Source organism: Erpetoichthys calabaricus, chromosome 10, assembly GCF_900747795.2.
Source record: "Erpetoichthys calabaricus chromosome 10, fErpCal1.3, whole genome shotgun sequence".
Classification (NCBI taxonomy): Eukaryota; Metazoa; Chordata; class Cladistia; order Polypteriformes; family Polypteridae; genus Erpetoichthys; species Erpetoichthys calabaricus.
In genome coordinates this window covers 166,776,586-166,802,136 of record NC_041403.2, presented here as the reverse complement: position 1 = coordinate 166,802,136, position 25,551 = coordinate 166,776,586, and the positions used below count along the sequence as shown (strand labels likewise).

The window sequence follows — 25,551 nt, the reverse complement described above, 5'->3', positions numbered from 1 at the left end:
AGCAGTGGTCAAATGGACAATATTGTGCATACGGCCATTAGCATGGAAACAGCGGGTCAGAGCTTGCTTAACAATCTGACCCAGATATTGAAGTGGAAAAGATAAATGGGTCTAATCTACCAAGCTGTGCTCAGGGAACATATCATACACTACTGGCTTTGGTGTTAACAAAATGCAACCTGAAAGCAGCTGTATATCTCCTGATCCTCTGCATTAATGTCATTAGGTTTGGTGTGTGGGGCAGGGAGGGGGCATAATGGATACGTAAAGCAAAAAAGAAAAAAAAAATACAACACACACACACACACCACTTCTAACAGATTTTGGTCTGAGACCCTACTTGCGTTCAGATTATCTGTAACTGCAGAGAGGCTAAGAAATGACAGTTAGCAGAAAAATGATAACGAAAACACCCTGAAGTAAGGGGCATGGGCCTTTGACAGGCTAATTCAGTAGGGCTAAAACTTAATTAGCCTTTGGCCTAAACAGTCACTGGGTTTTTCCTTTAAAGTCTCCATATTATGACTGGTAAAGAAAAAACATTTAAAGACATGCATGTTCAAATAAATATATTTTTATTACAGTTAAATGAATGCCATATTGGCTAAAGACAGAATTACTGTCCAATGCTAGAAACACAAAGCCAGTATATTCCCAGGGTCACGCTTCAATGACCCATGAATTGTTCAAAGTAACTTCTGTAATGGAAGAAGGCCTAAAATGAATGTAAAATTGGAGGCTAAAGCTGAAATGTGCACATAAGTATTACGGAGGCCTGTGGCAACATCACTTTTTAACTCTGCTTCTATGATTAAAATGAAGGTGGCACTTGAAGCACCCAATATGTCCTTTGCATTAACACCATCCATCTCTCAGGGGGACAACTGATGACTGAAGGCAGGAAAGCAATGCTGGTAAAAAGCCCATGGAGACTCAGGCATCTCTTGCAAAATCAATATAGACCGTGCCACACCAGGAATGGAACTCAGGACACTGGAGCTGTGAAGCATCAATGTTACCCATCATATACAGTTAAAAAAGCTTTAAATCTATGCTTAAAACATTCTCTTTCTGAGCCTCTCTTGTGGTATGGCATGTCCAAGACATTTTCACTTAGGGTCCCAGCTTACCTGCTGCTGCGACTGCTGGTCTTCAATGAATTGTGAATTGGCAGACTGCAGCTCCCGGTCTAGTCGCATGTATTTATCCCCTCCAGAGTTCCAGCTCTTCCCCTGAATCCCTCCATCTCCCAGCAGGGCCTGCACACATTAATAAAGCTGACGTTTTATCAATCATCAAGTAACTTCTTTTCTTGCACAGATACAGTACATCATGATACTGGGCATAGCTAAATCCTTTTACATTACATAAAAAAAAAAAAAACTGCTTATCATGAAATGGCTAACCAGTGACAAACCTTTCACAGTGAACAAACTTCTCAATGCATTGTTTACATGTACAGTAAGTAAAATTTACAAATTCTAATAATTTAGCAGAATGTAGCACATGTGATGGATTGATGGGCTCGCAAGCAATTGTCAAGGTAGCTCTCTTACCATAAGAAGAAAACAGCAATCATACTTCCACGTTCATTTCTTGTTTTACGGCCCCCCTAGAAATATAACATTAGGACAAATGTGTTCTGAAATTTGTCCAAACGAATAGTCAGCCAAGACTAGGAACATAACGACAATGGTCACCACCTCAAAAGTAACTGTGGATGCTGCTCGCAGTTTCACAAGCTATTAAAAAGTGGCCGTCAAGAGGCTTTAAATGGAATCGGAGCAGAGTTTTAATGGATTTTGAATGTGCATGTCCCTGCTCTTTTCCCAGGCCTAACCGACAAAATAATGATACTCCTACGGTGAACATCTGCTTTCAGATATGCTGGTCAGTTGTTCTTCATGTTTCACTAGACAGGGCCCTACATGGGGCTAATTCCTCAATCTCAATCTTGTCTTGCCTTGGTAATGAATAAGACCATGAGCATACATATTCCATCAAGAGTACGATAAGGCTTGGCCCCATAATACTAAACTAACCGGCATTTACATTGCTTTAAACTCAGAAGGGCTGAAACGATGGGGCTGATTTGTCAGGAAGTGGCTCAACATAATCGGTTATAATTGTTCACATCAATCGTGCATCTGCCAATTCTATAATTAAGAATAGTAAAACAAAACCAGTATCACATAATTCAATGTGATATATATGTTACCCATATGACCTGTGAAATCATTTTTTTCCTCTTTCTTCCCATTGTATCAATTTACGGCATAATAATTTGAAAACTGGAATACAGCACATTTGTCTTTGGACAGGTAAAGAGAAGTTTGGCTTTAACAGAGCTGTCATTGTTTTTCGTTCACAAAATCAAATTATAGGTTTCCATTTCCAATGTTTTAAATTATGGGGGAAGACATTTGCTTTTTTCCTGTGCAGTACTTTAAAGTTCTTTTTAACATGCACATTTTAAAACGGTCCCCCAGATGGATGTCTATTCGATTATGTTGACCTCTTTTGTAAGTCGCTTTTGATAAAAGCATCTGCTTAAGTGAATAAATGTAAATGTAAACTGGTGGTATGGAGGTTCATTAATCCTCTTGGTTGAAAACCATTCTATACAGCAACGCACAACCCCAGAGTGTTCCCCAGAGCATACTCTTCTCCCCTGGCAATAAAGAAATTACCTGCTGAAATATGTTTTCATATGTTCAATTACAAATTATTACAAAATACATTACATTCACAGCGCATGCTGTCACAACAGGTAATGTGGATAAACTAAAGATAAAGAGCACTTTGTGCGGCGTCAGTCAAGTTGGTCACATGTTGCACCTCATAAACAAGGCTGCTTTAGAGTCACCAATCAAACTGAACTGGACAGCAGCGTGAAAGCAACAGTGTTGTATGTGCACATGGGGAGCAGAACATAATGACCATAAATAAGATGTGCTGCAAACCAGTGACTGAACTGCTGTCAGCTATTGGAGTCCACTACTTGTGTCAATTACTTTGCATTTTATATTTCTAATTAGTAGTAGGGTGTTATACCGTGTTAGCCACGATGGAAGCAGTGAGAAGTCAAGCAAAATGACGTTTTATTGGCCCAACAGATTACAATATGCAATGTGATTACAACCTGCCTGAAGAAGGGGCCTTGCATATTGTAATCTGTACAGTTAGCCAATAAAAGGTGTCATTTTGCTTGACTTCTCACTGTATTTGTAATTAATTTAGCTCACTTTGCAGTGACCTGTTTTCACTTTACTATGAAAGAGTCTTTTTCTGTTAATCTGAGTTAAAAAAAAAACAAAAAAACAAATCAAATAGTGTGATTCAATGCGTTATAACAATAAAATCTGAAAACTTTTTATAGGCACTGTATATACATACAGTGATTTGGGTCAAGTGCTAAGTGCTCTTGAGTGGCCCAGCCAAAGCCCAGGCTTACACCTCAGAGAACAGGTGTGGAAATACCCGACGATGGCAGTTTACAGGTGTTGCCTATAAAACCTAGTGGACCTTAAGAGGACCTGCCATGAAGAATGGGATGCAGAAAGTGAAGAGGTCTGAACACTTTCTAAAGCCACAGTTCTTATACAGGGGTGGGCAAAAGTAGGTTTACAGATGTGAGTACGTGAAACACAGAGTTTATTCTTGCATTATTTATTAATTTGTATTATTATTGTTACATATGAGCTGCATCTGAAGTGTTCTGTGACATTCTTTTGAGTTAATAAAGCTAATGTGATAATCATAACCTGCATGTTTTTTCCCCCCATACAGAAAACCTACTTTTGCCCAACCATATATATATATATATATATATATATATATATATATATATATATATATTGACACACACACACACACACATATTTCATCATGAATGTGCATCAGAGGGTCAACCCACAAGTTCTTCCCCGGTATGTGATACCACCCTAAAAACACAACTGCCCAGAAGGAGGCGTCACAGCTCCAAAACACTTTAGATGAAGCAGCCATAGATATACCAGCCACATTATTCTGGAGACCACAGTTTTTTGCTCAGCCTGTTAAGTAAAAGGGGACTGACGGGTTGGCATCCAAAAATTTAGTTTTGTTTGAGCTTGTCATTGTCTTGGATGACCACCATATCTCTAGATGTACCTATCTATATACATAAACTGTATACAGTATATACTGTTTGTATATTTGCATGTGTTGCATTTTATGTAAACTTTTTTGTGTGTGTCTTCTTTTATTTGTAATATCAACTGTTCTGAGGAGACCTGCAACCAAGAATTTCATTGTGTTATGTACACATAATAAACTTGAACGGATGTCACATCACTTCATCTGTGTTACAACTTTCCACCATATGAATGGAAACAGAAAGCGATATAACAAATTCTTCCAATCTTTTTTCAGGAAACACTTCTTACTGCATTTAGAATTAATGGCAAGACAAAAAAGGGGCAATTGTGAACAGTTAGAGCAGGGGTTCTCAACGTCGGACCTGGGGTCCCACTGTAGCTGCAGGTTTTTGTTCCAACCAGCTTCAGTTTTTAATTGGCCTCCTGGGCTAATTAAGTGAATTGTTATTTGCCAGATTCTGTGTTGTGGGACAAATATAGAAATTAGAAAACGAAGTATGGTAAATAAATATTAAAATGTACCAAGCAGTTATATGGGAAACATGTATTTTTGTTTTCTTTTTAACAATATCTTCGTCTTGATTTTCATTCAATTTTTTGCCGGGTGTTCTAATTGTTTAATTAATTCATCATTTTCTAATTAGTGGGTCTAACGCTGAAGTAGTTGCAGCCTTTCATTTATTCAGTGCCGTTTGCCTGGCTGTCTGCTCTGCTGGTTGTCATTATTACGATACAATGAAGGGAGAAAACTGCACACAGAAAGGGCAAAATAGACTGAAATCAACAAAAGGTTGTTAAGCATTTAAATCTATAGCAAAAGCAGAAATATGCCTAAATGTCTTATAAATGTAAAACATGCTGCAGTGCTTTCTTAATGTAGAATAAGAGAAGAGAAAAAAAAAAAACAGCTAATTAATTGAGATCAGTGTTATCAGGTGTTGTCACTGATTATGAATTTGGTTGGAACAAAAACCTGAAACCACAGTGGGGCCTCCAGGACCGATGTTGAGAACCCCTGAGTTAGAGGATTGCATGCGTATTTGTAAAACTGAAATGTTGCCCGGGATTTCATCTAATCATCTCCATCATTAAGAAATCAATCATGCCACTTCAGAAGGCCCTGAAGAGATGCTCAACAAGACCACCTCTGCACTCTTTGTCAACAGGCTCTTCATATGTCTGATCAGTGCTGTCCTTTGAAACTGGAGAGGGTTGGGCTGGCGTAACTCAAATCAACTGAAGTCATTTTGATGGAAAGCCATTAAAAGTTGAGAAGAAGTAAAGCTGAAAAGTAACAAACTTGTTGACCTGCCAAGCTCCAACTTCCTCCACTGAGTTTTTTGAAAAGGTTTTTTTTTTATTTTTTTAAAATCAGGCTGTTTTAATATTTTGTAATGCAGGGTACCTCATATTAAAAAACCTCTTGGGCCAGAATGATCTAAAGCTGACTGGAAAAAGAAAGAAACTAGAACAATGTGAAAAGTAAGAGTCAGGGCCAGCCTGGCGTTTCTAACTTCAGGCAGACAAATGATCAGCCCATTTAAGTATTTTTTGATATACTTTGAAAACTGCCTATTAAAACAGGAACAACTGATGCTTACTATTGATACTCATTAAATAATTACAGAATCAAAGCCAATTATCATACGCATTATATTAAATGAACAATTTAAATAAAAAGAAATATCCTAGAAATATCGAAAGGGAACGATTCTTGCAAATAATTGTTTCCAAGCTAAAGTCCAATGCATTTTATATGGTAATGTCAGTGCCAGTAACATATGTGATGAAGACCATTAATTTTAATGGCTAGGAAAGTGAATCTCATTTTCATGGCACAGCTGCACCTCAGCAGTGATTAGGCCAGATGCAGTTGTGGCGAGAAACCCCTTCACCTCATTCAAGTAAGCTCTTCAAAATTCCGGAGAACACTAATCTGACAGATTCTGAACATTTTGTCACTCGCAGATTAAGTGCCTGTCCCTTCCAAGGACTTGATTATATACAAGGAAAGAGAAATGTCTTGATACAAATAAATTAGTGGCTGACCAAAACTTGGATGACCTACTGAAAAAGGACACAAAGCAGCCAGAATGTGCATTAAGCTATGGCTATTTTTTTTCTCCTTCTTCAGCTAAAACCCCATATTTTATTAGTGATGGATACACATAAAAAACATTTCACAAAAGTACTTAAAAAAAGTTACACGTAATGAGAAATAAATATATATATATATATATCTTTAATAAAAGCCACACAAAGTGGGAGGAGAGAGCTGCACTCAAATGGCTTTGGAAATCCCTCAGCACAGATGGTGCAGCACCTCTGCCTACTTGCATAAAGCTCATTTACTGGGCTGATGTAGCATACACAACCAGGAGCATTACAATCCAAAGATGACAAACAGTTGGAATAGAAATTTGATTCAAATTAAAGACAACGCTTTAATGGAAATTACCACTTTTCTACCAAGGTGCCCCGAGAATTTGTAAAGATCTTCCTTTGAAATAATATGGAGAGGCGAGAGCTCTTCTTGCCTTGCCACTTCAACATTTGCTGTGTATCGCGTGTCTGTAACACTGCCTACCTTCACTGCCACTTGTTTGCAAGTGTTAAACCTCAAGTCACTGAATATTTAACATGTTTATTTTAAGAGTGGAAATTGGCAGGGACCCCAAGATAATATGATTTAAAAAAAATGCTTTAAAACATGTAGTATTGCAAGATCTTATTTCCTTTTTAATTGACTGAAGCTAAAGTTCAAACCACATCCTTAATGGCAGAACTGTGTCTACTATCCTAATACATAATTCACCTGCCTCCTCACTCACTCACTCACGTCCGTCCGAAGCCGAATGCACAGTCGCCTTCTGCGCAGCTGCCTGAAAAACCTTATGAGACCGACATCCAAAAATTCAAAGAGAAAGGCGACTTCGATTAAAGCTCTAGAGGCCTGAAAGGCGATTTCAACTACAGCTCGAGGCCTAATTACGCATTCTGATTCAATTACGCATTCATTCATTACACCTATATCAGGTTTGTGGTGCTTATACTTATTACTATTCCATATTGTACTGGAACATTCATCATTCAATATTATACTATAGGCCTGGAAAATTCATCAACTAACAGTACAAGCCTGTACAGTAATGAGTAAAGCGGACTACAATCATTACAAAACAACTTCTTCGTTACTTATCATTTGTTCTTCATAGACTGCTGACACAAACTCGTGCCTGTTTCATCTTACGTTGTCGAAATGGGCTCTTTGTCTAGTACCTAATAAAAACCCTCGATTAAATTAATCTTTTTTTACTAATTGTGATTTTAATTGTGAAATCAAATCATTATTTTAAATATTGGAACAGGATGTCCAGTATTTCAAGCCATCTCTGCAGTTACTGGACAGAGATAGGATACACATCAGTACCTCTTCTGAATTTAACTCTGGGCAAGTCCTTGTGAGATGAGCCCTTGTGTTTCTAGTAAGGTTCAACCAATAATAATTGAGATCAGAATGTTTCATTATTAAAACTATTTCTTGACTGCGTACAAAGCTACCTTACAACACTTGGAGCTACATCACCGAACATAGCGCATTGATGGCCTACTCATGGCAATTTCCACAATAAGTAACACTGGAAAACAAACATTTTTCAAATGTTTTGCTTCCTGAAAATGCCTTGGTGATTATGATAGCCATTTTCAAAATTAACACAAATTTATTCTCAGATTGACTATATGACATAGGAAATTACAGAAACTGACATTATTGTATATACTCGAGGATAAGTTCTCCCGCTGATTTTCACTTCTTTTGGTAAATTTATGTAACCTACTTCCCTAATACTTATTTCAAAATAACCCCTAACTGATGTTGACTTGATTACCGTATATACTCGCATTTAAGTTCTCCCACAGATAAGTCGGGGCTTGATTTTACCGCATAATTTCTGGTATTTTATAATGTCGGTCGTATAAATCGAATGTGGGAAAACTCACGCTATTAGTCCAAGAGATTACAATATGCTAACGCCCACCTGAGAGAATAACCACAGAGCACACAGCCTTCGTTTTCTAAGTATTGTACCTATGTGACCACACGGTAATACCCAAACTATTCTGAAGCGATGTTTGCACTGATTTGTGTTTTTTGTGTCTCATACCCTCATACACCTTTATCATAAGAGCATCCCATCTCTACGGTGGAGCATTCGATCAGAAGAAAATATGAAGCTGGTTTGAAATTAAAAGTTGTTGAAGTGGCGAAAAAAACTGTTAACCGAGCTGCTGCAACAAACTTCGATGCGCCTGAGAAACTGATGCGAGACTGGAGGAGACAAGAAGACGTAAAAAAAAAATTTAAGTGTCTTATTTTTGAACGAGTGCATAAGTCAGGGTCTGATTCAATTTTGTTCGGTTTCAAGACTCGACTTATACTCGAGTATATACAGTAATTGTTATTTAATATTAAGAGTGTTTAATCGCATCATGATGCTGACACCTTGCATTACTTCAACTGAACTAAAGATGTTTTCCTCACGATTTTCGTTTGTACTCCGCAACTGTTGCTTCTCATTTCTCTACCCAACAATAGTCGGCCAGCTTTGATGGATTACACTTGCCCTGGTCCTGCTTTTCCATCGTTGCAATGTCCTTGTCAAATCTTTCACCATGTTCATCACTAGCCCTCTCTCAGAGTTGCAGGGAAGACGTGCGAGTGTGAATACAGAAAAGGGGTCTTTAGCGACACATTGCACTTTGTGGTTTTGCATGCTTGAAGCACCAGCTGGACACAGTTTAGTGTTCTGTAGTCGGCAAGAAAACTCTCAAGACCGTCCTTGAATGCTCAAGGAATGTTGTCGTTGCAGCTCACAGGTGATGAACTTTAGACATTCGCATTTCCTCTAGAAACTTTTGAAGTTACAGCACATGCCAATGCTGTGGTTTACCAAACAAAATGGAGACCGGCCAAGGCGAGTACACCATTGCTTACCTGTCTGTTTTTACGGTCGGACATTGCTTGTGCCATTGGACTAGACATTTGGTCCTTCATTTCCTAGACATACACAAGGGAAGAGAAAAAGAAAGATTTTTTTTTTTTTAAGAAAGGTAGGGGGAAGAATATTAATAACCCTGCCTTGTCAGTACATAAAAAGGATATTCTCAGAAGGGAGCCACGGAGAAGATCTCAATGGCACAGACAGGGACACATTTTAAGACTGAAAACCAATCAATAAAACTTCAAGCACGTGTTTAAAAAAAAAAAAACGAGTCATTGCAGTCACAGCTGGGAGGCAGCTGCCTCTTGCAGTGAGAAGCGTGACACAAGCTCAGAGGGGGGCAGATTTAATAAGGCTTGCATCTTGATTTCCTTTCCAGTTGAAATTGCCAATCCCGATTAAAAAAGCAAGGTAAAACCAAAACTTCCTGGCAGAGCAGTCCTATTCAGCTTCCACCCAGGACCAGGGAGGCTTCATTACAGACATAATCTCATTTTCACAACCCCAGAAGTGACTAACAGAAAGGGCCAAGAACACAAGCATGCAGCCGCTTCCATGTTAAACCAAAACGCACATCTCTAAAGAATTTAAAAGATGATAAACTCCTGAGAGCAATGCACAGATTTATTATTTCTGCTTAACACCGGGCCAGCAGGAGATTTCTTAGAGCTGAACAAGTACTACTAAAATGATACGACTTACACCACATCAAAAGGTTGGAAAGACTGTGGCTTTTTATGGTGGGAACGGAGAAGAGCCTAAAAAAGGCCACGAGTATTTTGGGTTTCTTTGCAACATGGTGCATCATTAACTTAACCTTTATAAGTTTAAAAAAATAAAAGAGAACCTTGATAAGGCAGTGTATCCCTGTTGACCACAGCAGCAGCTCATATGCAGACTGTCAGTAAAATTGAGGAAATGGCATGTTAAACTGTTCCAGTGTAACTACATAATTCATGTTTATTCTCATCAGCAAAATGAACGCAAAACCCGAACCGGGTTCAATATCTTAGTGGACAGAAGTGGCCCAGAATCCAGAAAGGATACCTGCATGACAGAAACTTAAATTTAGACTGAGAAGGATTGCATCCCAAGAGCCATTCACTACAAGCCGAGACAGATAACATCTGCATGGTAGCGTGAATTACTCAAGATATATTATATGAAATTACTAACAACATGTGCGCCACAAAATGTCCTCCCCTTTCTCAATAGAATTATCAGATGAGTACAGAAGTATCAGCAGTGTCATATCTGATTAGCTGAATGAACACCAGCAGTCAGCCAGTTAGGCCATAAAGGATGTCTTCTCAAAGCAGGATCTGCTGGGATTTCCAAGAGCTACGTGGATTTTATAAATAATATTAAGAGCATCACACATACCTTCACAGTTTGCCTAGTGCTAGTAATGAAAGCTTTCCTTTTGCTTAACTCCTTAGCATCCAAGTTGAACTTCTTAGGATTTGATTCGACAATGCTTAAAAGACAGAGTTAAGAATTCAAATTTTTTAAATGAAAAGAAGGTGGAGGTGGTGGTGGGGGGATAGGAGACAAAAATCAAGAGAAATTGAACATCAGTTAGGGCTGCTTTAATATTGTATATTGAAAATAAAAATATACGTTAATCCATTAATTCTTACAGTAACAGTTTCTTTAAATATAATCTCAGTTAAAATGATATTTTGTATTAATCCTCAAGGGGAATTGTCATTTCACATGACCATTAAATGCATTCAGTCATCATTATCATTCATGGTGGCTCCATAATCCGCACTAACCCCTACTTTCTCTGCTGTTCTTTTTCCGGTTTTCTGTGGTGGCAATCTGCACCCCCACCACCCAATCAAAGCACAGTGCTGTCCCTACATTGATGGATTGAAGGCCAGAGGTCCACATGACCATCATCATCATCATCAAGTTCTTCCATGTCAAGCCTGAAAACCATGAGGACTGATCGAGATCATTGATGTTAGGTAGATTGCCTAGAGGGGGCTGGGTGGTCTCGTGGCCTTGGTACCCCTGCAGATTTTGTTGTTTTTCTTTTCCTCCAGCAGTCTGGAGTTTATTTTCTCTGTTTTTTTCTGTCCTCCCTATTCATCTGACCTTTCTTTTATTCTATGTTAATTAGTATTGCCTAATTTTATTTTTTACATTTTGTCTTTTTTCTCTTCCTTCATCCTGTAAAGCACTTTGAGCTGCATCATTTGTATGAAAACGTGCTATAGAAATAAATATTGTTGTTGTTGGTGGTGGTGGTCAGAGCACGAGATCAGCCATTGTACAGAAGCCCCTGGAGCAATTTTCAGGCTATGGGTTTTGCTCAAGGATCCATTCTGGCAGTAATAGGATTTGAACCAGCAACCTTCCAGATAGCAGCGCAGATCCTTCGCCTCAGAGTCACCACTCTAACACACCACTAAATAATAGAAGTATTGTTCCATATGCAACTGGCTCAGGCGCCTGTAACCAAAGCATGATTTACAATGACATGCCCACCTGTCTTTGTAGAGGGTTCAAAGCAGAACGCTGAGGGTACCAGAATTCTAAAACTCCAAACAAACAGGTACATGGGGATGAATAACAGCTTAAAAAATAATAAATAAATAACAACAAAACCAAATAAGATGCTCAAGGTAAAGCTTTGAATACCTGATATTGGCTCCGTTTTAAACCAAAAAGCACATTACCCATTGAGGCTAACTGAGGTTACCATTACAGTCCATCGTCCTAACCCAGGGCAGGGCTGTGGGGCAGCTGGAGCCTATCCCAGCAATCTTTGAGCATAAGGCAGGAACAACCCCCAGACAGGCTGCCAAGTCCATCACAGGGAGAACACACGAACACACACACACACACACATATATTTGGGCCAATTTAGCAATGCCAGTTCACCTAACGTTTCGACTGTGTAAAGAAACTAGAGCACCATAAGGAGACACGCACACTCCAGAGAATACGAAAACTCCGTACCAGGACGCTAACCTCAGTTTTTCATCTTAAAAAATATGTTACAAAAAAAGAAAATCAAGGATTTGCTCATAAGTATAGCGTATGTACAGGGTGTCCTAAAAGTCACTATACACTTCCTTTTTTCTGTTTCATTCCTGGTATCATTCGGGGGGACTTAAGCCATCAGCATATGACAACGTAAGCTTTGCCGTTTTTTTGTAAGCGTATCATTCCCTTCACCATTCAACAAGATGGATCCCCTCCCCACTTTGCCAAGTTAGTCAGAGATTTCCTGAACATCAAGATTCCTGACCGATGGATCGGTCGAAGGGATCCCCTCGAATGGGCTCCAAGCCCCCCTGACCTTACACCTTGTGATTTTTTTTTTGTGGGGCTATATCAAAAGCAAGGTGTACGCCACTAAGCCCTATAACCTGTCACAGCTTGAGGAAAGAATCCGCACAGCCTGCAGCGTGGCTTTCGTCCGAAGGTGGCTGAAAGTTGTCGAAAATGGAGGTGCTTATGTGGAGGAATACAACTAGTCTTCAAGGCGTTGGAACGTGATGGCAAGCCTAGCAAGTAAAACTGCAACGACTCATTGGTTGATGCTAGAAATATTAATAAACTCAGTCTCTTGTGTAATTTTTAGGAATTTATTAAAAGTGTATAGTGACTTTTGGGACACCCTATATTTCCCAAAATTTAAAGTTAATAAATTAAGAAAAGAAATACTCTACTGTTTGTATGAAGAAGCACCTCCTATAGGACACTTACAGATCAGTCAATTAATGTCAAAAGTCAAACAGCCTTTTAATGAAATTTACAGGATTACAATAAAAGACACTCAAAAACTGTGTATTTAAAGACAACTCGGTAACATTTGTGGATTGCGACAAGAGAAGCCTAAAAGGTCAAAAAAGTCCCATTTCATTTCACAATGCAATTCCTATTTAAGTGTTGCTCATACTTAGGCAGACTTTCCCCTATGCGCTCATCATCCAGCAATCTTACTTCCTTGACCATACGGCATATCTTGCCATGTCACTCTAAAGATATGAGGTCAGTTTCACTTTTGACGATGACACACTTTATTAGTCCCCAAGGGGAAATTGTCTTTTCGCATGACCTTTGGGGGTCACAGCACAGGGCCAGCCATTGTACAGCACCGCCGATGCTGTTCACTGTAAAAGTTTTGCACAGTTGATTTTTCTCTTAACTTAAACTGAGATGGGCAGCAGTGTGGTTACTGCAATGCAATGGTTACTGATGCTGCCTCACAAAGCACTATCATTTATAAAAAAATCCCAGGCAGTGAAATCACTCATTCTTCCTCATCAAAGGGATGTACAAGTGAGTAGGACTAGTGAGTTTTCAAATTTCCCCATATTTGTGAGTAAGTGTGCCACCCTGGCACCATGTTTGAAGATAAGCTCCACCATCCTGCAATGCAGTAAAAGAATAAGCAGCTATAGTAAGTGAATAAAGTAAAGAAACCAACAAAACATCAAAATAATGTTTTTCCTTGCCCAAGGCTGCCGCATTTCCTTTTTAATTGGTTCATTTGTTTAGGGTTTGGTACCAGGAGCTTCAACTTTCTATTTACAGCCAGTAGTAATTTGAAAATTGTTAGCTGGATTACTGCCTGAAGCTACTGGTATTTCCAGTGTAAAATTACAAACTACAATCCCATTGATTTAATGTTTTTTTATAAACTGGTTTGGTCTTATGGCAACATTCACACTAATAATAATAATAAAAAACGGTATCTGATATCACTGTGCACTTCCAAGTCAACAAATTCAACACATGTATGCAGTGTAACGTTCCTACATAGCGGACATGGTCCTACTGTCAGAGGCTTCATGCTATGAATTTAAGATGGAATTGACAGGATCATGGGACGGCAGGATTGAGGAAATCAATGAGAGGAAATGGAGCATGTATGAGGAGCTGGTGCAGGAAAGGATAAGAGAGCTTGGTGCGACCCCATTGAAGGTGGGTGCAGGGGATTTGTTGGTCGTTCACTCTGCTTGGAATGACAGGGGTGGCAAGAAGCAGAGCAGATGTAGGGGCTGCAGTGAGAGTGCCACCAGATGGCTCTGGATAAAGGAGGAATGACCAGTGGACTGATAATGCTGGGGCCTAACCAACCACAGCTGGGTCTCCAGGGCGAGGGCATCTAACGTTTGACCTGATGATCCTACTTAATATCACTGATGACGCGTCCCAGTGCATCACTAGATGTTTATGTTAAACCTAATGGGTTGTCGACTTACAGTCCATTTACTAATCAATGTGCCCCGTTAACTTTCCATTTTTTAAAAGCAATTGTTAACCTTAATGTGCATTTTAATACAAATAAAAAAAAATATGACAGTGAATCAAACTGGGCCAATACTAGGCTTCCATTGTGAGAAAAGTGGCAAGAATTCTGAAACGTGGAATTGAAAGCAGTGAAGACAGTAACAGGAGGCAAACGCTATGAAGCTACCTAAGGAACTTTACCTTTAGCCAGGGGTTTCAAGGAGCATTCTGAACTCGCTGTTAATGCTTTACACAGAAGACCACAGAGAGGAAGGTTAAAATTACAATAAGCAGTAATGCAGGCCTGACACAACACAATCATCTGGGACACGGAGCCATGGGTGGAATCTTTCATAACATCATATTTTTTTTTTAAATTAAAAACCATGATGTTAGTGAAAAGCTAAAAGGCTAAAGTAACAATCTGTAGGCAAACTAAAGATAAGGGAAGCCCAAAGCTAAACAATATGCGCTTTTCAACGTACCTTAATAACCTGGTTAATTTCACATAAACCTGATTTCTAAAATTCCATGTAAACCCTTTTTCTGGTTACAGAAACCTGGTTATTGACCTCTGAGAAGCCTGACTTACAGTGGCAAATATCTCCACGAACAACCCGAATTATGTGGCCATGTAAACCCTTAACCGGGATACAGTTACGGATTTTGTAGTCTGTGTAGGTCTGTTGCGCTCTGTCAGCCTGTGCATGTTCTGTATATGCTTCACATAAACTTTCAGGGGCCACAAAGGGAGGCGTCCACAAAATAAATTTCCAGAAGCAAATGTTGGGGTGATTGAGTTATTCCTTCTGCTGGATAAAATAATCCGTCGCAGTATTTCAGAAGTCACTACATTTACCTTGATGAGATAATGTACAATGCTGAACTAAGCAACACAATCTCGACAGCAGTTAAAAGAAACATGTTGTGTAGTTCAATTAATTTTTAAAGCAACGAGTAATACATATCAGGTAAATAAACCTGTGATCGTATTCCAGCAGCACTGGGTATAAGACAGGAAGCACACGTACCAGTATGCCAGTCATTTGCAGGGCTCAATCGCACAGCCAAGCACAAAAGAGTGTGTGCTGCATGCATTAGGGGAACGGAAACCATAAATAAAGCATCAGTTTAAATAAACCCATTTATAAAACACATAGTACTAGGGTGCAGTATCATGTTAGCCATTAGGAATGTAGTTAGAAGTCAAGCAAAATGACATCTTTTATTGGCTAACTAAAAATATCACAATATGCAAGCTTTCGAGCCAACTCAGGCCCCTTTTTGAAAAGCTTGAAAACTTGTATATTGTAATCTTTTAAGTTAGCCAATAAAAGGTGTCATTTTGCTTGACTTCTCACTATAAAACACATGAAAATCTTCACAGGTGTCACGCTTATTTTCAGATTTGTGGTGGACGACGATGATGTTTAACTCTTTAACTTTGTTTTTTTTTGTGCAGTTTGATGAAGTTGGAGCATTTTGACCAAGGAGAACTCCAGAAGATCACTCGCACATGTAAACACGGATTATTAAGAAAGCAGGTTTCTGTCTCCACCAGGTTATTCACCTTAACCTGGCCAAGTGTGGATGTAAACGCACAGATTGATGCACTTTAATGGTTAGGTGTTAGAGACGTACAATCTTACAAGACAGAAATAAACACTTTTACAAAGCTGTAATAGCAGACATTTGGTAAAAAAATACTTTTTACTTTTGTTTTTGTAAGTCATGAGTGTGTTTATTTCTTAGTATGGTTAACCAAATTCTACAAAATCCTCTTCTGTGAATGAATTAAGAGTGCTTTACGGAAACCAACAGTTACCACGTTAAGAAAGCCACTTAAGGCTTAACATGTGACGTGAGAAAATGGACTTTATTCATTTTTGTGTGTGAAGAAGGAAACGCACTAAACAGTCCTGGAGCAAAATGCTACAAAAACTCTTGTTTATATTCTCTCATTGTGAAAACATTCAAAAGTTTCTTAGTTTTGAATATTTCATCACAACTGGGGTAGACAGTCTGTTTATCGGTTACTTACACGGCCATTAAGGGTTATTTTCTCTCTTAATTCTAAAAAGAGTGTCACACACGTGCACATGGCAGGCAGCTAAACGGCTTGAATGAGGGTAATTCCGAACCAGACCGGGATGTGGAGGAGTGCACTAACTCTTTTTCTCGCTTTTCTGCAGACCTTTCACAGGAAATCATGCCTGGTCCTGATGACGTCAAGCCTGCTTCCTTTGACGTCACTTCCAGGTCCGAGCCTATGGAGGAAGACCCTTCCGGTTCCTCCCCCCCCGATGCCATTTCCTTTATTGGCCCTTAAAAGTCGACACTTTTCCCCTATCCCTTGAGTTCTGCTTTGGACTCTGATTTGTGCACATCAGTGCGATCAATTGTGTTAATTTTGCAGCCCGTAAATAATATATGGGTTGCTGCCCCAAACCTTGCTATGGCTCTCTGTCGAGTTTGTGACAAGAGTTAACAAAGACTCTTTCCTCTTGTCATTTTGCATGGTTTGTAGTAAAGTGCAAACACCCAAACCGAAAGAAAAAAAGGATATTGATAGTCTAATCCAGATCCTCGAGGTCCCACTCGATGCTGCGTAGGCTGTTGCGCAGCTCGTTGGTTGTCCAGTCCACCTCCTCCTTGGTTGCTCCAGTGGGATCTTGCAGTAGTTCGCTCCATCTTTGGAACAGACCCTGTGCAGTGTTCACAGCCTTCTGCACCTCCCTAAAGAATAATAAAAGTGGATGAATACTCCATTACTACAAGAACAACATTTATTTATATAGCACATTTTCATACAAATAATGTAGCTCAAAGTGCTTAAGTGATTACACACCATCTTTAATACTTTAAAAATCAACACTAATTAAGGCAAATATAAGAATAAAAAAACTTCTAGATCATTCATGTGTGAGAATAAATATAATTAAGTTATTTTTAATATTAGACTGAAATTACTAAACATTACTGAACAAGACAAAAAAATGTGACAAGAACTGGCCACTCAATCCAATATATTCAGTTTCCATGTTACTGTATCGATGGCTGCTCAAAGACCCCAGGTTCTTACAGTTACATGACCGCTTGCTCAACATGAAGTACACAGAGATCAATTCTTATCATTTGTGTCCTCAGAGAACACAAGAATATAAACATGAAACCTTCCAAGACATTAATATGTCCATATTTAAAACCTGAAAGATATGAAAGGCCTGTTATGACTTCTGCTGGCCTAATTAGGTACGTTCAGGTACAAATCTACATTAGGGTACCTGCCCAGCCAAGGAGAAGCTGTCCACAAGTGTCAAGCACCGACCGCTCCAGCTGGCCTCTCCCTCTGTTATGCCATCCATTGATCAAGGCACTGGCTGCATTGTCTTCACAGTGCCTGCCATCCAGCAAGGTGGCTACCCCATATCTGATAATCAGGCCATTCAGGCTTTGTTAAAACGGCAGTCAAGCGAGGGGATGGCTGTCTGGGTGGCACAAAGCCAGCTGTCAGTAAGGCAGCTGCTGCCTGCCATGTCTTCCTTAAAGGAATGCTCCACCCAACAGTATGTTGCTTACTTCATGTTGTTTGTAGTGATGGTTGAGAAAATTTGTCATCTTATTTTGTCATTCAGAATGAAGATAAAGTCTCTGATCGAACAAGCGTCTATGGTGACCAGCACTTTACAACAGCAAACAAAATCAAAAGGTCTACGAAAAAAAAAATCTCAAGTTACTCATGCTACATAATTCACATGTCAAGTCGTCCAAATGTATGTGCACAACTTTCCAAACACATGTATTCTTACTAAAATATTGTTAAACTAGCAGTGCTACCCGTTTAAATTCTAAGTAATCAGTACAGACCTCAGTGTTACTGTTTGCAACGTACCATACAATTTGTATGTCTCTGTTATATGCAATTTGGTATGGGATTCATAAAAGCAGTGTTAATGTTTGTGATGCGCCATCCATTAGAATGACAAAAACAATGCATTTTATTACTGTAAATGTTTGTGATGTGTGATTTGATGTAATGACAGAGACACAGCAAACAGACAAACACACAGCTACATGGGCACACTGACACTTATTTATAGAAAAAATGCATTATTACAAATGTTTGTGATGTGCCATCTGTTGGAAAGACAAATGCAATGCATGTATCTGTTATATACCATTTGGCATGGGATTCATAAAAGCAGAGTTGATGTTTGTGATATGCCATCTGATGGAATGATAAAGGCAATGCATGTCTCTGTTATATGCCATTTGGTATGGGATTCGTAAAAGCAGTGTTCATGTTTGTGATGCGCCATCTGTTGGAATGATAAATGCAATGCATGTCTCTGTTATATGCCATTTGGCATGGGATTCGCAAAAGCAGTGTTGATGTTTGTGATGTGCCATCTGTTGGAATGATAAATACAATGCACGTCTCTGTTATATGCCATTTGGAAAGGGATTTGTAAAAGCAGTGCTAATGTTTGTGATGCACCATCTGTTGGAATAACAAATGTAGTGCATTTTATTACCAGACATGTTTGTGATGCACCATCTGTTGGAATGACAAGAGTAGTACATATGTCTCTGTATATGCCATAAGGTATGGGAGTCGTGAAGGCAGAGCTAATATTTGTGATGCGCCATCTGTTAGAATGACAAAAGCAATGTATCCATCCATCAATTATCCAACCCGCTATATCCTAACACAGGGTCACGGGGGTCTGCTGGAGCCAATCCCAGCCAACACAGGGCGCAAGGCAGGAAGGAAACCCCAGGCAGGGCGCCAGCCCACCACAGCAAAAGCAATGTATTTTATATGTAAATTGTAAATGTTTGTGATGTGTCATTTGGTGTAAAGACAGAGACACAGCAAACAGATGAACACACAGATACATGGGCACACAGACACTTATAGAAAAATGCATTATTACAAATGTTTGTAATATGCATTGCATTTATCATTCCAACAGATGGCACATCTCAGTTATACAGTATGCCATTTCATATGGAATTCTTAAAGGCAGTGCTAATATTTGATGTGCCATCCGTTGGAATGACAAATGCAATGCATATGAGATTCTTAAAGGCAGTGTTGAATGTTTGTGATGTGCTATATGTTGGAATGACACAGACATAATAACTGGATTGTCAAACACTTATTCGTTTATTAAGGTGGATGAACACTTCCAGGTGGAAAAATAAATAAATAAACAAATAAATGGAATGCACTCAGATGTGCCTGTGCATTTGAATTGTAGGCTTACCTCCCATAGATAATTTATATTCAAAGTTCTGAGCCACAATTGGGGGAACCTCGGGATTATTTAGCCACAGTATGAGAAAGTGCACGGGTGATTTGGCCTTCTGCTTGTTGCAGCACCTCAGATATGCACAAGTACAAGGCATATTCTCCTCCTGATGATGCTTTCACTCGCTTTTCTTTAACTTTTAATCTTTAAGCTGTACTCCTTTTCCAGTGCATGCCTTTTGTTGATGTCACATGAAGAACAATAAAAAAGCTATTTACTGGACTGGACTGGACTTGTGAGCAGAAGGGTTCTTTAATGTAAGTACTCAGGCATCTCTAAGTGCATTCCATTATCATTCATGTGGTTCATTTAATAATATTTTAGTAAAAACACATCTGTTTGCATTGTGAGCATACGACTGGATGACTTGGCACATGGATTATGTGACTCAGGTAATGAAAGACTTTTTTTTTTTTTTTTTTTACAGACACTTTTCAATGCTGGTTGCTCTTGTCCAACATATGTCACCAGCATAGCCCCCGGTTATGTCAGAAACTTTGTTACATCCATTTTGGATGAAAATATGTGATTAAAATTTTATGACAGAGTACGGAATACAAAAAAAAAAAATTGGGGTGGAGCATTTCTTTAGGCCAGTTAATATTTTAAAACATTTCTTGTTTATCATAGCAACAGAGAGTGGCGACGCGTGGCTTCTTGGACAAGCAAGCAATGACTTCACTGTACTCTGCACATGTGACAGTATAACTGGTATCTCTACCTAAAGATAAGGGCTGACCTCCGCAGCAGGCCGTCTCACTGCTCCTGCCTTATCTGGGCTGATAGCCGATCTACACGCAGGCGAAGTGCTTCCAGTCTCCTCTCCTCTCCTCTCTGTCAGCCTGCACGCTCCCATGGGCTTAAACAGCAAGAAGCCATTTTCAGACAATTAGAAGTCTGAAATATTTGGTTTTCAACGTGGCCTACTTACCACCTTCCCCCCTGTTTTACTCATTCTGCACAGTGCAAGGTGTCCTGTTTCTTGGCTACGCTTTTCATTTTCTGACTCGGCAGGCTGGATGCTCCCCTTTAAAACACCTGTGTGTGTGTATTGGACTTTTTCTGTTTGTAACACAGGTTGTTTTTCACCTGATGTATGTTAAGCTCTAAGATACTTATCATCGTTGCATTAACAAACTTATCATCTACTCTCAATTAATGTTCCAATATGGACCAAAGGGGAAAAATTGATTATCTTTTTGTATTCATGTAGCTGGATCGTGACAACTCTATAGAAACAATGCAGAGAAGAGTAAATAGGTACCTTCCTTTAATAAAGGGCAAGTCAACAATAATTTGTTTCTCGTATAGCCCAAAAATCACACAAACAATGCCTCAGTGGCCTTTAACAACCCCCCAGCCTTGACTCCCTAAGAAGACGACAACATGTCCTACTCTTATAGGCCACAGGAGTGAAAACTCTTTAGTTTTTTTGTTTTAAATGTGGGGACCTAAGCTCTGATAAAGTTTCCTCCGGCAGAATACTTTCAGTTATAGAATGTATCAAATATGCAAGGTCACCTGTGGAAATGAAGAGGATGTGCTTATTTAAGGCTGAAGCCAGGAAGCACTTTTATTTAATTATTTATTTTTATTATCATAACAAAGAGCCGTGGGAATCGGGAACAAACTACTGAATTATGTAGTTGAAGCGGAACACTTGACATCTTTTACAAAGTATTTATATGAGATACCGGATGACTTAGCTGTTTGTTGAATGCCTCATGCACTACGGGGACTGGGAGTCATCGTGTTTTATTTTTTCCTCCAACCCAGGTAGAGCAGGTGTTGCATTTCAAAGTATTTTTTTTTTTTTTTTTTAAAAAAGAGGTTTGGTTTCTAAAGAGATTTTTTTTGTTAGGTAATTAGCTGTAATCTATCTTTATATATAATACACTACCATGGCTGTCCGTTTGTCTGTTCAGGACTTTAAATCACCTGTCGCTCGCAAACCATTTGACCTATTGACCTGAAGTTTAGTACACATATACTACGTGACCTCTACTATCCGCTTTAATAGTATGACGATTGACCTCCAAGGTTATCCCTCTTTTTATTTTACTGTAGAATCAACTCTCGGCAGTGGCTAGCAGGGCGGGCGTGCGGCGCGTGTGTACGTGTGCCGTTCTCATCCTTACCACCTTCGCCATCACTTCCCCTACCTCTTCATATCTTAACTCATTCTTGAGGCAGATTGAAGACTTAAGTGACAGCTTAAGTGAAAAATTAAGGAAAACGTACTAAATAATTGCAACACAAACGCTGACTATCAGCTTTAATGCGAAAAGATGCTGACGAAAGAAGAGAAGAAGCGGGCCGCTAGGGTGGAGAGAAGAAGAGCTGTTCAGGAAGCAGCAAGCGCATAAACCTCTGAGCAAACGAATGCTAAACGTACAGAGAAAGAAAGAGGATGAAAACTAGAAATGATCAAGTCAAGTGGATTCGTGCAGTGCGCCGTTACTAGTAGATATATGAAAGCCAAATACTCACTCATCACGAAATCTCCAGAACCATGAGGACTTGAAATTTGGAATGTAGGTTACCCATGGCCCATAGGTGCTCGTTAAGAAACGGTTTTAAAAATTTCATGGTCCAAGTGTGAAATTTCTTATAGTTTTTTAGATCTGTTTGTATGTCTGTCTGCTTTTCGCGAGAGAACTACTTAACAGATTTAGATTGGATTCTTTTTCTACAATTTGCTAGAACATTCCATTGATTTTGATTGGATTCTTTTTCTACAATTTGCTAGAACATTCCATTGATTTTGTTACTTCTCTCATCGTGCTAAGTACAGTGGAACCTCGGTTCACGACCATAATTCGTTCCAAAACTCTGGTCGTAAACTGAGTTGGTTGTGAACCGAAGCAATTTCTCCCATAGGATTATATGTAAATATAATTAATCCGTTCCAGACCTTACGAACTATATATTAGTTTTTATGCACAAATATAGTTAATTATACCATAAAATGTACAGCGTAATGGTAAACTAAATGTAAAAACATTGAATAACACTGAGAAAACCTTGAACAACAGAGAAAACTAACACTGCAATAGTTTGCGCTATAGTGCTAGGAACCGCTTGCTAAAAACACTTTTTTAATGAGTTTTAAGCACATGGGAAAAAAATGAACATTTGAAAAATCCATAATTTAATAAGCCACCAAGAAAAGTAACATTGCAACAATGCAAGCTACGAACCGATCACTGTAAATAGAACTGAAAACAAAAACAAGCCTTCTCTACCTTATGCGTCCCTCGCTCGCTCTGTCGCGCCTGTGTGTGCGTGCGTCTCTCTTTTGCAGCCTGGAGCGCCTGTGTGTGTGTCTCTCTAGCGCACTCCTGTGTGTGTGCGCCTCTCTGCCGCACCAATGTGTGTGTGTGTGTATGTGTGCGTCTCTCTTTTGCGAGCCTGGAGCGCCTGTGTGTGTGTCTCTCTAGAGCGCTCCCGTGTGTGTGCATTCGTGAACCGAGGTTCCACTGTATCAGAGTTCGCTTGCGGTACCGATTTATTAGCGTGAATCTGAGAGAGACTCTTAGGGCTGCGGGGCCCTCCTCACCCACGCGTCTGCCTTGGGGCGTAACATTAACTCCAAAGGAGAGAACTACTTAACGGATATAGATCTTTTTTTTTATTTAATTTGCTTGAACATTCCGGTTGATTTGTGACTTCTCTCATTGTGCTAAGAATCAGAGTTCCCTTGCAGGAGCGAGATATTCATGCTAATCTCAGAGAGACTGGCTGTGGGCCGAGGGGAGGGGGAAGTGTGACGTCAGGAGTAGAGAACTGGGCAGGGCCCTCCTCACTGGCCTGTTTCACTAATATGCGGGCGAAGCCGTGGCGGATGGCTAGTACTATATATGAGTAACTTTCCTTTTTGACTATTCACATTACGTCACTGAGAACAAAGGTAAGAATTTCAAAACACCTCAAAAAAAAACAAAACAAAAAAAAACGGGTAAATAGAACCTTAAACTGGGAGAGAGATAGAACTATAGCATAGGCAGCATACGAATGACACACTGCTAGCATACATAAAGTATTTAAAATACATTTTAAGATACAGACAACACAGTTTAAAAATTGCTATCAGCGTTGTGTCTACAACCAATATCTTTGGAAACAGATGATTCATTGTGAATCAGGCTGTAAAATAAACTGAAGACAAAGTCAGGTGGTAGAAGGAAGTTAAACATTCACCACGTGCAGCTTGGAGTGCGAAGAGCTTTTGGGGGCCCACTGATATGCTGACACATTTAAAAAGTGGGCTTACTCAAGGGAATGGGAGATGCAAAGGAATTCACACAACCATCTTAATTCAGGGTGAGTCAAAATTATGTTAATTTACAATTGACTTTAAAATCCTGCTTATAGTTTACAAAGCCTTAAATAATCTCGCTCCATCTTATATTTCAGAATGTCTTACACCTTACAACAACATTTATTTCTAGAGCACATTTTCATACAAATAATGTAGCTCAAAGTGCTTTACATGATGAAAAAAAAAGAGAAAAAAAGACAAAGTAAGAAATTAAAATAAGACAACACTAATTAACATAGAATATGAGTAAGGTCCGATGGCCAGGGAGGACAGAAAAAACAACAACAAAAAAAAAAACTCCAGATGGCTGGAGAAAAAAAAAAAATCTGCAGGGGTTCCAGACCATGAGACCACCCAGCCCCCTCTGGGTTACTCCAAATCGTAACCTTAGATCTTCAAATGAGTGTCTGCTTAGAATTCCAAGAGGTAAACTTAAAAGAAGTGGTGAGGCGGGTGGCCTTCTGCTGTTATGCACCTAAAATCTGGAATAGCTGACCGATAGGAATTCGCCAGGCTAATACAGTGGAGCACTTTAAAACACTGCTGAAAACACATTACTATAACATGGCTTTCTCAGAGCATCATCTTAATCCAATCCTGATGCTCTGTATATTCAATTAATCATCATTATTTATATTTATATTCAAAATCCGTACTAACCCCTACTTTCTCTGGGTTTCTGGGGTGGCGACCTGCGCCACCACCACCTGATCAAAGCACCGTGATGTCCTTACATTTAAAGGCCATAAGTCAACATGACCGTCACCATCAAGTTCTTCCATGAGAATCCTGAATACCATGAGGACTGATCATTTATGTTAGGTAGAATGCCTAGAGGGGCCTGGGTGGTCTCGTGGTTCTGGAACCCCTGTAGATTTGATTTTTTTCTCCAGCTGTCTGGAGTATTTTTGTTTTTTCTGTCCTCTGTGGCCATCGGACCTTACTTTATATACTATGTTAGTGTTCCCTTATTTTCATTCTTATTCATTTTATCTTTCTTCATCATGTAAAGCACTTTGAGCTGCATTATTTGTATGAAAATGTGCTCTATAAATAAATGTTGTTGTTGTTAACATTTGAATGGAGGAAACAATTTATTCACAAAACACACTTCATATGTGCAAGATGATTAACAGGAATGTCTCAACCTGTTCGCCATCACGTTCAACATATGTATCATCTGTGGCACATGAATTGCCCACAAAAATTGTATATCAAGTATATACACAGCAGTACCATTAGTGTTAACGTAATTTTGACTCACCCTTTCCCATGCTCAAAGTGCTTCACAGATACTCAAGAGTACACAGTAAGAATAAACACACTGAAAAGGATCATATAATTAACACTGGGGACAAACTATTATTAAACATTAAACACCAAATAAAAGATAAATACAGGGAACACAAAGCTGTGAATTAAAATAAGAAACTTCTTTTGGCTGTTTCCATTAGGGATTGCCACAGCAGATCTTCTCTTTCTGTCCTCTCCATCTTACTCTGTCACACCCATCACCTGCA

At 39.2% G+C, this 25,551-nt stretch overlaps 1 protein-coding gene across 1 annotated transcript in view; it reads right to left on the bottom strand.

Annotated features, from left to right (window-relative positions):
- Positions 1-25,551, bottom strand: part of stx6 (syntaxin 6) — a 48,117-nt gene that overhangs the window by 8,393 nt on the left and 14,173 nt on the right. The window contains 4 exon segments of the mRNA XM_051933052.1: positions 1,131-1,259; positions 9,136-9,198; positions 10,526-10,619; positions 16,943-17,131. Coding sequence (XP_051789012.1) covers positions 1,131-1,259; positions 9,136-9,198; positions 10,526-10,619; positions 16,943-17,131 — 475 coding nt within the window.